At 39.6% G+C, this 15,397-nt stretch overlaps 1 protein-coding gene across 1 annotated transcript; it reads left to right on the forward strand.

Annotated features, from left to right (window-relative positions):
• Positions 1-463: 463 nt before the first annotated feature.
• On the forward strand, positions 464-5,996 carry XCL1 (X-C motif chemokine ligand 1). The gene is made up of 3 exons (XM_037740517.1): positions 464-1,386; positions 4,661-4,775; positions 5,643-5,996. The coding sequence occupies exons 1-3, from the start codon at positions 1,326-1,328 to the stop codon at positions 5,809-5,811; spliced, it is 345 nt and encodes a 114-aa protein (XP_037596445.1). The 5' UTR covers positions 464-1,325; the 3' UTR covers positions 5,812-5,996.
• The last annotated feature ends 9,401 nt before the right edge of the window (positions 5,997-15,397 follow it).

Below are 15,397 nucleotides of genomic sequence, written 5' to 3' on the forward strand. Positions count from 1 at the left end.
AGTCTGAAAAATCAAATGCGATTAGTGGAAAGTCTCTTAGAGGTTAACCTATAACTTTTAAGAAAATGTAGGAATTTATTTTCATATTCCTAATAGCAATGACAAAACCTTTAACTACACATATATTTAATAAATACATTTTATAGATACCTATGTAAAATAAAGAACAACCACTATACAGACTCAGTGACTGAAAAGTTCCAGTGCAGTCAGTATATTTGAATCCTACTGGGAGCATTGCAAATTAAAATTACATTTTGGGGAGACTATATGGCAATATATAATAAGAGCTATAAAGATGATCATATCATTTTACCCAGTAATCCTACTCCTGGCTATTAAAGGGAAGTAATTCAGTGTATATTAAGGAAATCAACCTTATAGTTCTGATTTTTTAATAAGTTATAAGAAAATGTTTAATGTGTATGTGTATATATTTATTCAAAGTAGAAATACGAAGGCTAAAAAAGGGAAGAAATTTAAATTGGTATTAAAACAATATTTAAAATGACCACAATTATGAGAACACATGTATGCCAATACAGAGTCACTGGAAAAATATTAGAAATGAAAACACCAGATGGTAAGATTATAATTTTCTTTTTTATTTGAAATAAGTTGGTATAGCACAACTTTTCGAAAGCTTTTATAAATGTGTGTGTTAAGTTGTAATAAAGCAAACATATGCATATAGACATGCTCAAGCCATTATTTAATTGTTTCTTGGGTACCTGGGGAGATTGGTTTGACGAAAGGGGAATAACTTGAATAAGGGTGGTGGAGAAAAAAGAAAGCAAAGGATTGAGAAACTCAGTGTGGCAGCAGCCTCTCTTCACCTCCTGAGAGAGTCAAAGGGTGGCACCAGGGGCTCATGATCCATGGTTGTGGAAGACCCATGTCACACTGGATGTCACATGAGGTGGGATAGAACACAGAGACCACCCCACCTCATTTCCTTTACAGTTTCCGTGCTGGGCCATGACAGTGAACAGCCTTCAGGCATGTCTACGGCGGAAGATCTATATTCAGACTGGTGGCAGGAGACAACACAACCACGTTTTCTTTTATGCATACATTTGGTTTCATTGACACATTAACCACAGGCGAAGGGGCAAAGGCCGCAAGGTTAGTATGAACAAGGAAGAGGGACTTTTTTTTAAAGAAAAATGAAAGCATCAGTATTGCAAAGATTTTCCATGATCCTACACCCACGTTGAAAGCCCCCTCTCACTACAGGAAGTGTGCTGACCATTGGAGGAATATAAGAGGTCCTCAAAGAGCCTGATCCTCACTCTCTCCCTGAACAGCTCAGCAGGACCTCAGCCATGAGACTTCTCATCCTGGCCCTCCTTGGCATCTGCTGTCTTACTGCGTACATTGCGGAAGGTAAGTCGAGAGGCTGTCTGTAAGATAAAGGACAGAGAGGCAAGGCAGGTGGGCACACACTTTGGGTTCGACTCAGGTTTTGACTGGAGTAAATGGCTTTTCCCAGATGAACCTTAAACTTCACATGTGCAAAACAGGAATGATGGTTTTGACTGTAGGGGCCTTCGTAAACTCCCAGAACAGGGAGAATTTGGTTAGTATCTGGGCTCCTACTTTTCCTAATTGGATAATTAGGGGTAAATTTTTTAACCACTCAGGGCCTGTGCCTATTTATGTATAAATTGAATTAAATAACAGATGTGATCACCTGAGATTAAGTTTAAATAAATATTATGGCTTATTTATTCATTTAATAACATCAGATTTCCTTACAAACTGTAATTGGTTAATTAATGTTGGCTCTGGATTAGAGGTGATGATTATAAATGCATTTGTATCTTTTGTCTATTTAATATATAGTTTGATAAATCATCAGAATCTTTGAGAGTTCAGTCACAATGTGGGGATGCACTAGAGGCTGTATGTTCTGGAGCAAATCAGTTTTCAACACAAAATAAGCCCCGAATGACTGGAAATTCAAACCTTCATACCCAGAAAATCAATATTACCTTAAAGTACATTGGGGATTCTGTTATTGCTACCATGAATATTACTATTTATGAGAAATTTTCTGGATTTGTAAGAGACCATATTATAATAAATACTAACAAATAGATCAGCACCTTATACACAGTTCAATAAACCTGCAAGACACATCCAGGTAAGATTTAGATATACTGAGCCCTTACCTGAGCATTCAGTAGATATTTCTTGAAGGATTACTTTTTCCTACAACTGGAGTAAATTTGTCAACTTATTTGTGCTCTAACTGATAGACTTACCCTTTGGACTGTGATATATAATTTAATCATGGGTCCACAAGGGAGTCCATGAATAAAGGTGGCTGGAAGTCCTTGAAATTGTGTGCAAAACAAAAAAAATTAATGATACAAAAAATCTGATTACTACACTAGGCAACATGCATTTTGCTAAGACAATGGGCATACCATTTGAGGGAGACTCAGGTCTGAGTAGGGGGAAGGGAGCTCTGTTAGAGCCTGAGAGGAACTGCAGACACTGCTGTCAGATTCCCAAGTTTTCTATTTGAGGGAGCTCAATAAGTCTCAGTGGTGCCTAGCTTCTTATGTACAGAAGTAAGGCAAAGCAGTCTCTGCTTTGACTCAACTCTGCAACCTGAGAGAAGGTGATGTTTTAAAGAACAGCATAGACACACAAACGTTGCTGAGAATAAGGAAAAGTCTTTGTGGTTTCAAGTATACAGTCTTGGGAGTTCATGTTAGATACTTCACAGAGAGAAATACTGTTAAAGCCCAGATTTTTGCTCTTTCACTGGCTTCAGAAACAATTCAGCATTAAAAATAAATTGGCAAAGGTAGACGGTAGGAATGTGCTGACTGGCACTGGGAGCGAAGGAAAGGGAAAGGAATGATGAGGAAAAGCAACATCCGTGAACACTCTTTGTTGAGTTCCATGCTTTAAAAAAATGCCTTCTGATAATAGCAACACGACAGAGCAAACTTGGTGGTTATCAGTGGTTACTTTAGATGCTTTTTAGCTGTCTATTTCTCTAGGAAGCAAAGGCCAGTGTCTATAGCTAAGGAGAAAATCAGCACTTAGAAACTTTGATTAGATTTTGCCCAACCCTTAACAGTATCAATGCTCCCAAGTTATTTTTCCTTTTGCAATGTAAGATGGTTCTCTAAACTTAATAGTGTAATTCCCCTTGGGCCATTACTACTGGGGATGAATATTTTAGGGCCGACTTCCTTTATATATACATTTATATGTATAAATATATATATAATATTACCTTTTACCATTTATTAATTTTTTTGAAGGAGAGTTTTTATTATTTTTATGTACAGAAAACTCAACAGTGTACATTTAACCCAGTTTAGTGGCAAGTTCTTCAGCCTTTGCTACTTCCAGCTTGGCAATGTGAGCCACAGATTTTTGACCCAGGATACTGCAGATATCATCATATCCATCATTGTAATTGGTCCTGATAGCTTCCACCAGCTTAGCCAAAGCTTCTTTGTCTTCCTGGTTAACCTGTGTGATGGTGACAGTGGTACTTCCTGTGGACTGGATGTCCCAGTCTTGCCTTCCTTCTCCTTGATAATGCAGTAAGGGAACCCCATTTTAGGACACAGGACAGGCAGAAAGATAACCAGCTTGATGGAGTCCATGCCATGTGCAATCACTACCAGCTGAGCCTTCTTGTTTTCCAGCAAGGTGGTGATGGTGCTAACACCTGGTCAAGGGACAGGTGGTTTCCTAGTGGGGACACCCCCTTTGCCAGCAGCTTTCTCCTCAGCCTGGGCCAAGAGTCTCTGCTTCTTCTTTTGCTTTGTCTTTGGTTGGTACTTGTAGATCAGGTTAAGTGGCTGAGTAGCTGTTTGGGGTCTAAGGCCTGGGTGAACCAGTTAATTGCAGATGGCACTTTCAACTGCTTATAGAGGATAGCTCTTTGCTGCTGCAACCAGATATAGTGGGGCCATTTCACTAAGCAGGTGAGGTCCCTTTTGGGCTGGATGTCCTGTCCAATGCCCTTCTTCACGATGGCAGGGGCTGGGGTCACCGTCTTTCCTTTGGCCTTCTTTCTTTTCAGCATTTTGGGAGGATGGCGAATGGAGACCGTTTACCATTTAGAATGAGAACACCTTTATTTAGTCAGTGAAAAACAAGCTTCCCTCCCCCACTAAATGTTGCCTTGCCTAGATTACTCTTCACGCATTAGTCTCTCACTTATAGTAACATATTTCACTATTTGAGATGATCTTTTCTGTTTACCTGTCTGTTGCCTGGCTCCCTCATTAGAAGATATGCTCTATGAAAACAATATAACATCTGTCTTAATAAAACATGTGGGACACAATCAGCACTGTTGTATAAAAGAATGAATGAATGTCACTGGAGCGACTGCTAGCTGTCCCAAGAGTCTAAGTGAAAATGTACACAGACATGGGATAATACCTTGTTAACGTCTCTCAGCATGAAATTCCTGAAACAATTATATTGATTGAATTTTTAAATTAGTCAACTATTTACTAAGAATGGGCAAGAGATTCAGGATGCCTATGAGTCAAATCTTCTCCCCAAAAGCAAATGGACTTATAGTCTCACATTCTCAGAGTAATTTAACAGATGATTGTTCCTATGATCTTGATAATTGCTTTATTTTTAATTGTCTGGTATTTTTTTCTCTCACCAGGTATAGGGAGTGAAGTCTCAGATAAGAGTGTCTGTGTGAGCCTCACTACCCAGCGACTGCCAATTAACAGAATCAAGACCTACACCATCAAGGAAGGCTCCTTCAAAGCAGTAATGTGAGTTTCCCTCCTCAGAAGCTGGGCTGGGTGGATAACTAGAGGTACAGAAATGTAGTTCATAGAAATGCTGCCCTCCTCAGGAAAAGTAGGCTAACATGGAAGAACACCTCAACTTAACCAATAACCTCTTTATTTTTCCTTATCAATCATGTCTATGCAGCCCAACCAAATAGAGATTATTGCAAAAGTTTGGCTGCCAAATAAAGAATAGAAGTCTGCCTCTATTTAGCTTAGCAGAAGAGTCGGATGAATACTGTGCACAGCTCTGAGGGCTGGGTTTAGAGATGGCTGGCCCATTCAGGGTTTCCCTGCAGGCTGCACTGGAGTGGGGGTGGCTCTTAGGGTTGAGTTAGGCCGAGTGCCATGCTTTGTCAGTTGCATATTTCAAGAAAATGAGTCAATGGACAACCTATATGATGACTTTCTTCTACCAGAATCTCATTTTGAGAACTAATAACTCTTCCCAACACATAATGGCAGGCTTTACTCTAAGATATGAAAATTGAACAATCACCTTTTATTCAAAAAATAAGATGAGTATTTTTGAATTTGAAAAGGAAGAGAATATGTAATAATAGAACTAGATAGCCTCAAAGGCTTTTTGTTACATTTGGTGACACGGATGAGAAAATGAGCCTGTGAATTATGGTGAACAAGGGGCTGGATATTACTTGCAGATATTTCTGCTTTATGTTAAAATAGATGGCAGAAGAAGGGTGCTCATTTATGATTTCATGGCTCAGAAAGACTGTTTCTTGCAGTAATTTCAGCACAAGATCTCTTCATGTCTGCTCTGATCTTAACTCCTGGCCCTAAGGCTTTGAGAATGTGGCTAACTTCACTTATGTTTTCCTTGTATTACAGTTTTATTACCAAACGTGGCCTAAAAGTCTGTGCTGATTCACAAGCCAGGTGGGTGAATGACATGGTCAAGACCCTGGACAGGAAGTTCAAGACCACAAATAACATGACCCAGACCAAGCCAACAGGAACCCAGCAATCAACCAATACAGCTGTGACCATGACTGCGTAGCCTCTGGCACCATGACCCTCTCTCCAGCCAGCCAGCTCATTTCACTTTATACATTCATGGACTGAGTTTATGCTCACTTTTTATGAAAGTACTGCATGAATACAATTATTCTTTTGTATTTTTCTTTTAAATGCCTTCTGCATTCACTTATATGTTCTAATGAATAAATATTTATTATTAAGAATAGTTTCCTAGGCTATTCATTATATGTAGGGAAAGGTAGTGTATCATTTGTGTTTGATTTCTGTCCTACCTATACCTCTTTTTGATGGTAACCATAATGGAAGAGATTCCGGCTAGTGTTTACCAGGGGTGGAAGCTATATTAATCACTCTTAGATTCCAGCTTGTAATGGTTCTTTACACACGTGTCACAGGTTACAGCTGTGACAGTGGCAACAATTTGAGATCTATTTCAACTTGTCTCTACAATAGAATTCTGTTTATAGAAGGGAGAAAATGATCCACTTGTCATTGGGTTCCCATTCTGAGGGTCCACTACTCAAAAAGTTGCTTCACTCAACTTTTTTTTTTTTCTGTGTTTTATTTTGGTTTCCTCTTAAAGGAATAGAATGACACAACTTATCCTTTTTTAGTCCCATTAGCAAAAAATTAGAATTTTGATATAAAGTAACTTTAAGTAAAAATCAACACCTTTTTAATTGGACAATAATCTCACTACCTTTATATAAGTTATGCTTTCTTGTATAACAGATTCATGCTGTCTTGTATGCTATTTAAATTGCTAATTTGTTTCATGCTTAGGGTTTTACTATCCAAGTAGCTGATGATATACACGTCCTGTTCTATCTGCCCCTAAATAGGAAAACCTGACCTTGTCTTCATAGTTTTACGTGAACTCACTCCACCAGTACATACTTACGCATGCCTAATGCATTCCGTATTCTTGGCTGGGCACTGGAATGCAATGATGAAACCTTAGGTGTTTGCCTTCTGGGGGTTTACACTGGGGAAACACACAAGTAAGCAAATGATTTCAATGCAGTGTGATATGTGCAATGATGGAGAAAGCAGAGCATGTGAGGGTTGAACACACAGTAGCAAGGCTGTCCAGATCTTAGCATGAAGGAAGGGTAGGCATAAGTTTCCCTTTAAAAATAGCCTTTATCCTGAGACCAGAAGGATGAGTCAGAGTTATGCGGAAGGTTTCAGTGCATTCTAGGCAAAGGGAACAAGCTGCACAGGCAAAGGCCTGCAGGTAAGAGAAATCCTGATGAATTAAGGAAATGCAAGTAGTTTAATATGACCAAGGGACAGCGCAGAGGTTAAGAAGTGGATGCAAAAGGTGGTGTGAGGGAGGCAGAGGAGATATTATGAAGGGCCTTGCCTGCCAGTCCAAAGAGCATGTACTTCGTTTTAAAGGCTGTGGGAAATGACATCAGCTGCCAGGTGGAAGACGGGGTGTAGAGAACAAGACAGGAGTCAGGAAGCCAACTGGGAGGAGGCTCTGGACCTGGCGACTTCTGAACTTGGTCTGGCATGATGCAACAACTTTTTAACCTTTACTTCATGAGTCTTTACTGCTTAGCCAGGGAGCACATTAGTTATGCATGACTGCGTGACTCAAGATGTGGCTCAGCTGTGAATGCCAAACGCCTTGGGCCAGTGACTCCTTTCACCAATTTCCTTGGTTGTATAGAGCCAGGGCTTGGATAGGAGAAAATAGCATTGGTGGAAATCACCTTATTACTTTCATTATTCATTGGCTAAGCTAAGGTTGGATCCGTGGGAACGCACTTGGAGCCAACCACCCAGAGGAAGAAGGAGGCTCATCTCTATTACTGCTTATTTCACCCTGAAATACCATTTATTTGGCTTTATTTTCTGTCTTACTTAGAAGTAGGTTAAAGACTATAACTTGATGCCTATGCACCTAGTGCCTGGGACATCATAGCCTTCCAATACATTTTTGTGATAGGTACGACCTTATATGTATCTCTACCTTATATGTATAGCTCTACTATAGCATAAAAAGCTATAGGAATATAGTCTTCTGTATATTTAAGTCCATCCTGGGGAAGTTAGGAAAAGTTTAGCTGAAAAGGTACCTTTGAACCTGAGAAAGAGCTTGCCAGGAAAAGACCAGGGTGGGCACTCCTGCCAGAGGGGCTAAATGAATGAAAGCACGGAGGTCGGGAAATGAAGGCACGTGTAGGGAAGCTGCTTGTTTCCAGGATGGGTGTGTTATAGGGCTCAGTGATTATAGAGGAAAGGTAGCTTGAGGCCAGACTGGGAAAGCCTGAGTACCATGACAAAGAATGGGATCTTAGACAGAGGCACCCAGTTTGCAGCATGGTCAGATGTGAGGTGGAGAATAACAATTTGTAGGAAAATGGTTGAGGGCAGTGGGAACCATTAGGCGATCATTGCCTCATTGCCTTGGTGCAGGTTAGAGGAGATGCTGGCTGGAGTCAGGTCGTGGCAGTGAAAATAGAGGTAAAGGCCCCAAGATAGTGCTGGAGTGGCCTGTTTACCCAATGGCAATGGGCATGAACCAGCTGGAGGGCTGGAGCCGGCTCTGAGGGTTCCAGCATGGGTGACTGGTTCCAAAACAGCACAACTCCTTGGTAAGACTAAGGTCTAAATTCTGGTGAGGCTACTAATAAATCCTGAAGAAAGTAACAAGCACCAAGGAGGGGGAGATGAGGAGAAGAAATAACCTGGGAAAGTGAAAGCCTGATTATCAGCCTTAATAATCAAGTTATTCAGACAAAATCCCAAACTACATTTTTATTCCCTTCTTATAGACACTTCTTTTACAAGAACAAGGTAAAAATAAGCCTGCATTTCTGTGAAACTCTTTATGCCCCTTGGAAAATAAAAAAGGTACATACAAATGGAATACAGTATCCGCCGGGTGAGTCACTGGTGCTATTTTAAAAGGGATTTGTCACATGGCAGTGGGAGGCAGAGAGCAGAAGAGATGAATCTGTAATGAGAGAAAGAGAAATAAGGTGAAAGAGGCTTGGAGTGGAGATCAGGGGCACCCAAGCATGACTAAAAGGTGATGTTTGATGAGGGAAGGTGAGGGAGAAGCCAAAGGGACTTTTTTTTTCCTTTTTAGGAAAAGAAGTAGTAAAAATTTGGACAGACTGCTGAGGTTAGAGGAGGGCTAGAGGAATAACCTGGGGCTATTATCCTGGAGGCTAGGAAGGAAATTTAGAGAAATCTCAGCTAAGAGAAAGTTCCTCCTTATCAGAAAAAATTTCAACCCAATACAGGTGATGTATGTTGATTTTCTGTCACACTGTGCTGCCTAGAGTGATTGCTAACACTGGATATATAATCTGCTTCTTTCTGGAACTTGTGATTTCTCTCATCAAAGTGGAATTGCTGAATGAGATATTTGGAAAGAAGTTTTACCATCAAGAATAAGGAAACAAAACACCACATGGCCAGATGGAGATTATCTTAATCGGAATCATGAGGTGTTAATTCTCTTAATCGGAATCATGTGTGATGGAAGAGTGACTCCCCTTTCTCTGAAGACTGGATGGAAGATTGAAGGTTGGGTGGGTGGGGAGGTTGATGAGAGAGTAGAGTATTAGAGAACTAAACCCAACATAGGCAGTAGATAAAAGAGGGAGGAGCCATCATGTGATCTCCCTCTCCCTCTCTCTCTTTCTCTGAATAAGAAGCTTGTGTGGTTGCCAGGAGCCTTAGCTCTGCCTGGGTTGTACACTGGCTCCACCACATACCATTCAGGTGGCAGTGGGGAAATTCCTTAATTTCTCAGTGCCTCAAGTTGCCTAACTTATATAAACAGAATAATAATAATACTAGTGCCGACCTTGAAGGCTTATTGTGAGGGTTCTAGCACTTAAAATAGAGCCTGACACATAGTACGGGCTCAGTAAGTATCAGCTTTTATTAACCGTGGTCAATGGAGTAGGATGCGGTAAAATGGAGGGTGAGTGAAAAAGGGAATAGATACATCAAGCATCTTCAAGAGTTCCTGATAGCTGACGATTCACTGTTTGAGACCTGTCTTCATCATTTAGGCAAACTGTGTTTTTCTATATTTTCTATAATTGCACATAACTCATATAAATCATAGAGTGGTCTATGAAATACTTATTCCATGAGACCCTCCATTAAAAAAAAGACTCTATGGTCAAATGTATTTAGGAAATGATAATAACATCCCACTCCTCTTGACATAGCATGTCAGAATCTCTAAGAAGTACTGTGGAATATATACCAATTAAATCTCACCTACCTCAGCGTTTCCTCAGGTGAATATGAGCACAGAACCACTTTCCATGTACTAGTTATTAATATCCTAGGAACATTTATTGAACACACATTCTTAAAGCATTGTTAGACCAAAAACATGCTTAGATCCATTATTCTGAAAGAATAATGCTACAATTAGTGTCTCTGTAAGCTGCTAGAGACTGGAGTCCCATTTTTGGAAATGTCTGTTGTTCTGGAGTTTGTATGTATGCTTGTGTGTGTGAATATGAGGTTCTCACAGACTCTTTGGTTCCTGTAGATTGTTAATTAATCAGTGCCACCCAAAGTACCTACCTACCAGCATGCACTGAGTACTGTATTAGTCTGTTCTCTTGCTGCTAATAAAGACATACCTAAGAATGGGTAATTTATAAATGACAGGGGTTTAATTGACTCACAGTTCAGCATGGCTGGGGAGGCACCAGGAAATTTACAATCATGGCAGAAGGGGAAGTAAACACATCCTTCTTCACATGGCTGCAGCAAGGAGAAGTGCCAAGCAAAAGGAGGAAAAGCCCTTCATAAAATCATCAGATCTCATGAGAACTCACCCACTATCATACGAACAGCATGAGGGTAACTTCCTCTATGATTAATTTACCTCCCACTGGGTCCCTCCTGTGACATGTAGGGATTATGGGAACTACAATTCAAGATGAGATTTGGGTGGGGACACAACCAAACCATATCAAGTACCTACTGTTCATAAGATGCCATACTAAGCATTCTTGGGGCCAAACTAGAATACCTGAAGGATCCTAACTTTCCTCTTTCAGTGTCTTTGCTTAGGCTCTTCTTTGTGCCTGGAGAGCAGCACTCTGCCTCCTCTTTCTTCCTTCTGTGATCATCAGCATCCATCTCAGATGCTACCTTCTCCAAGAAATCTTGCTTGTCCTTTGAGCCAGATCTAATTATGTGGCTTTTCTAAACCTTGAGGCCTTTCTTCTGGCATTCATTTTATTCTTCCCTGAATTGTAGACATTTGTAAACTTCTCATCTCTCAAAGAGATCAGGAGCTCTTGGCAGCAGGAACTATGTCTTATTAATCTCTGTATTTCCTGTAGCATCTACAAGAGGGCTTTCCCATGGTCTGTGCTCAATACACAGTTGCCGAATTAGAACTATTAAAGGGAACATAAAACCTAGTCCCTGCGACTTATGTATTATATTGTAGTTGTAGATATAATAACTATGAATGAGGATATGATGACAGTAAAAGTCAGAGGTCACTGATAACTGCCTAGTAAATGGAATGTACTGAGGATGGCAGTATATCTCTTTTATAATATCAGCTCCAATTGATTGGTAGTGGCTGCAGACTTTCTGTGTTGAGTGGGATCTTCACATTATTTCCTGGCTCAGCAGGGAGTGCTGTGATCAGTTATTGATGTCTGCATTGTGCTGTAAGCTGGCCAGTACACATAGATCATTCAGTGACTCTGGTATGGTCCATAGCATATGGGGCTCAGAGAAGGAACAGTGACCTGTGGGCAGACTGGGCTCGTCAGTGAATGGACAAAGAGATTTTGACTGGGCATGGAGGTGAGTAGAATTTAAAAGCCAAAGCAAGTGGAAGAGGTAATGTAGGCAAAAAGTTGTGAAGGTGGAAAAGACCAAGATATTTTTGTTGATTATTTGATCAATTTGCCTTTTCTATTAGACTATAAACTCCATGAAAGCAAGGCTCACTTTTGCTCTGTTCGTGGCTGTATGCTGACACTGGGCATAATGCAAACACTCAGGAAATATGCACCAAGTGGGCAAGGAGTATGACCAGGAGAGTTAAGATGACAACTAGGTTCCAAACAAGAATGGAGGAGCAGCGACAGATGAATGAGAAGCTGACTTAGGAAAGGTCCTTGAGGCTGAACAATCAACTTTATCTTGTGGGCATTTTGAAGAGTTAAAACTTTTTAGGAGAAAATCTGAGTTTCATTGAGATGTAAGCAGCATTTGAGTAATTTAACCCATAGCTGAATTAATCTAGTTATAGATATAAGTAGTATTTGAGTAGTTTATCTCATAGCTGAATTAATCTAGTAATTTAGAATCATTTTGTGTGGTTGGCCTCATCACAGATTCACATAACTGTGCCCACACCAGTAGAAATGCAAATCATGACAAATCGTGGACATCCAGACCAATCGCTGGAACTGCTCAGCTGAGGTTGAGCATCCTGGGTGCCTCAAGAGATCCATGTCACAGACAAGCAGGCCTTTTGCCAGTGGGCTGCAGGCCCAAGACACATAGTCATGAGCAGAGAAATCCAGAGCCAACGGTCTTCCTTATCCTTAATGACACCACTAGGTCAGCTTATAATTTGGGAAGAAGGTCCCTTTTATACCTCAGGGCACATTTAGGAGAGAGCTGTACTGTCAGGCCTTGAAACATGTCCACATTAAATAGGTTGAGAGGGGAAAGTGGTTATTTATAAATCCACACCATTACCTTTACACCTGGGATGAATGAATACAGGCCCTAGTGTATATTTTTTATTACAAACAAAATAGGCAAACTGATTATTAGTGTAGTGTAATGATTGTTTTCATCATTTTTATAACTATGTTTCTCCCTTGACTGGAATTCCCTGACTTATTCATTCATTATAGCATTCAGATGTTGTGGCAGGCTTGGAAGAAGTTGTCTTAAGTCTTGAGGAATCAGAATTATTTAAATATTTCAGTTGACAGTAGCAGAGAAATCTAATGATTAGATGGGCTACACCTGATTGAGATCAACAGTCCTTTGATATGTGTCAAAGCAACTGTGCTTTGCACGCTTGGGTTAGAACTTATATTTACATAATTGAATATAAATATACTAAAAAAGTTTACATTCCATCTACTATATTTGTAACATTTAGTAAAAAAGACATTGGAAAGGAATATTAAATTCACAAGTGAGATGCTTAGTGCAGTTGAGATTTTGTTTCTTGACCTGGGTGCTGCTTACATGGGCCTGTTCAGTTCATGAAATTTCATCTATTTGTTAACTTACAATATGTGTACTTTTTGATTTATGTGTTATATGTCAATAAAAAAATTGAAGAAATTAATTGCTTAGTTTTCTCTCTTAATCATGATGAATCATGTTTAAGACTAGAGTTCATTAAGAACATGGGAGTTAAATTTGACAAAATTGAGAGGGCCGAATTTTAAAGGTGGACCTAAAAGTGGAGGAAGATGGCCAATTTCTGGTCACATTCGTTTGGAAAAATTAATTTTGTGTAGTGATATAATACTAATCATGATCATGTGATTCCAAGATTGAAAAGCCTTATAGGTAAAGATGAAAGATTAAGTGCTTGAAAGATTTTTTCCTTCTAAGCAATAAAGTGTTTCTCCATCATCTTGTCAAATGCTAAGAAGCAATGTCACTAAACACAGAAATGTTGCATGAAAGTGAAAAGATCCCAGTACACTCTGCTGGCAGATAATTTTGATGCCATGAAACAACATCAAATGCTCCTGTATACAAGTGTCCTTTTTAGAACATTTTTAAAAAATTATACTTTAAGTTCTGGGATACATGTGCAGACATGCAGGTTTGTTATACAGGTATACACATCCCATGGTGGTTTGCTGCACCCATCAACCTGTTATCTACATTAGGTATTTCTCCTAATGCTATCCCTCCCCTAGCCCTCTATTCCCAACAGGCCCTGTTGTGTGATGTTCCCTTCCCTGTGTCCATATGTTCTTATTGTTCAACTCTCACTTATTAGTGAGAACATGCGGTGTTTGGTTTTCTGTTCCTGTGTTAGTTTGCTGAGAATGATGGTTTCCAGCTTTATCCATGTCCCTGCGAAGAACATGAACTCATCCATTTTTATGGCTATATAGTATTCCATAGTGTATATGTGCACATTTTCTCTATCCAGTGTTTCATTGATGAGCATCTGGGTTGGTTTCAACCAGATGCTTTGCTATTGTGAACAGTGCCACAATAAACATACATGTTCATGTGCCTTTATAATAAAATGATTTATAATTTTTTGGGTACATAAACAGTAACAGGATTGCTGGGTCAAATGGTAGAAATACATTAGTTATTTGAAACCAGTGAGAACAAAGACACAACATATTAGAGTCTCTGGGACACAGCTAAAGCAGTGTTTAGAGGGAAATTTATAGCACTAAATGCCAACAGGAGAAAGCCAGGAAAGATCTAAAAGTGACACCTTAACATCACAATTAAAAGAACTAGAGAAGCAAGAGCAAACAAATTCAAAAGCTAGCAGAAGACAAGAAATAACTAAGATCAGAGCAGAACTGAAGGAGAACCCTTCAAAAATCAATGAATCCCAGAGCTGGTTTTTTGAAAAGATTAACAAAATAGACGCTAGCCAGACTAATAAAGAATAAAAGACAGAAGAATCAAATAGACACAATAAAAAATGATAAAGGGGCTATCATCACTGATCTCACAGAAATACAAACTCACATCAGAGAATACTATAAGCACCTCTATGCAAATAAACTAGAAAATCTAGGAGAAATGGATAGATTTCTGGACACAGACACCCTCCCAAGACTAAACTAGGAAGAAGTCGAATCCCTGAATAGACCAATAACAAGTTCTGAAATTGAGGCAGCAGTTAATATAGCCTACCAGCCAAAAAAAAAAAAAAAAAAGCTCAGGGCCAGATGGATTCACAGCTGAATTCTACCAGAGGTACAAAGAGAAGCTGGTACTATTTCTTCTGCAACTATTCCAAACAACAGTAGAAGAGGGACTCCTCCCTAACTCATTTTAGCCTCATTTTAGGAGGCTAGCAACATCCTGATACCAAAGCTGGTAGAGACACAACAACAACAAAAAATTTCCGGCCAATATTCCTGATGAACATTGATACGAAAATCCTCAGTAAAATACTGGCAAACTGAATCCAGCAGCACAACAAAAAGCTTATCTGCCACGATCAAGTAGGCTTCATCCCTGGGATGCAAGGCTGGTTCAACGTACACAAATCAATAAACGTAATCCATCACGTAAACAGAACGTTTTTACTTGCATTAATTTGCTAAAACTTCACAGCCAATGTCAGGCAGGATGAAGTAGGAAGCGCAGGAATGGCTGCAAAGTTTACAGACCACGGAACCACGGTAAAAACTCAACCAGAATTCTTTCTTTTGTGTGCTTCAAATGTTCTGCGTTGAGATTTCTAATTTTTATAATTAGAAAAGATGTAAATAAAGCACACCAACAAACACTTACTGAGCGTCCATTCAATGTAAAACAGATCCCTGGCTGCATTGAACAGTGGAGACAATTGATAAATCCTTTCTAATTGATTTGTGATCTCTTCCTCCAGCCAAGTTCTTAGCTTT

This window comes from Cebus imitator, unplaced genomic scaffold (genome assembly GCF_001604975.1).
Source record: "Cebus imitator isolate Cc_AM_T3 unplaced genomic scaffold, Cebus_imitator-1.0 Scaffold84, whole genome shotgun sequence".
Taxonomy (NCBI): Eukaryota; Metazoa; Chordata; class Mammalia; order Primates; family Cebidae; genus Cebus; species Cebus imitator.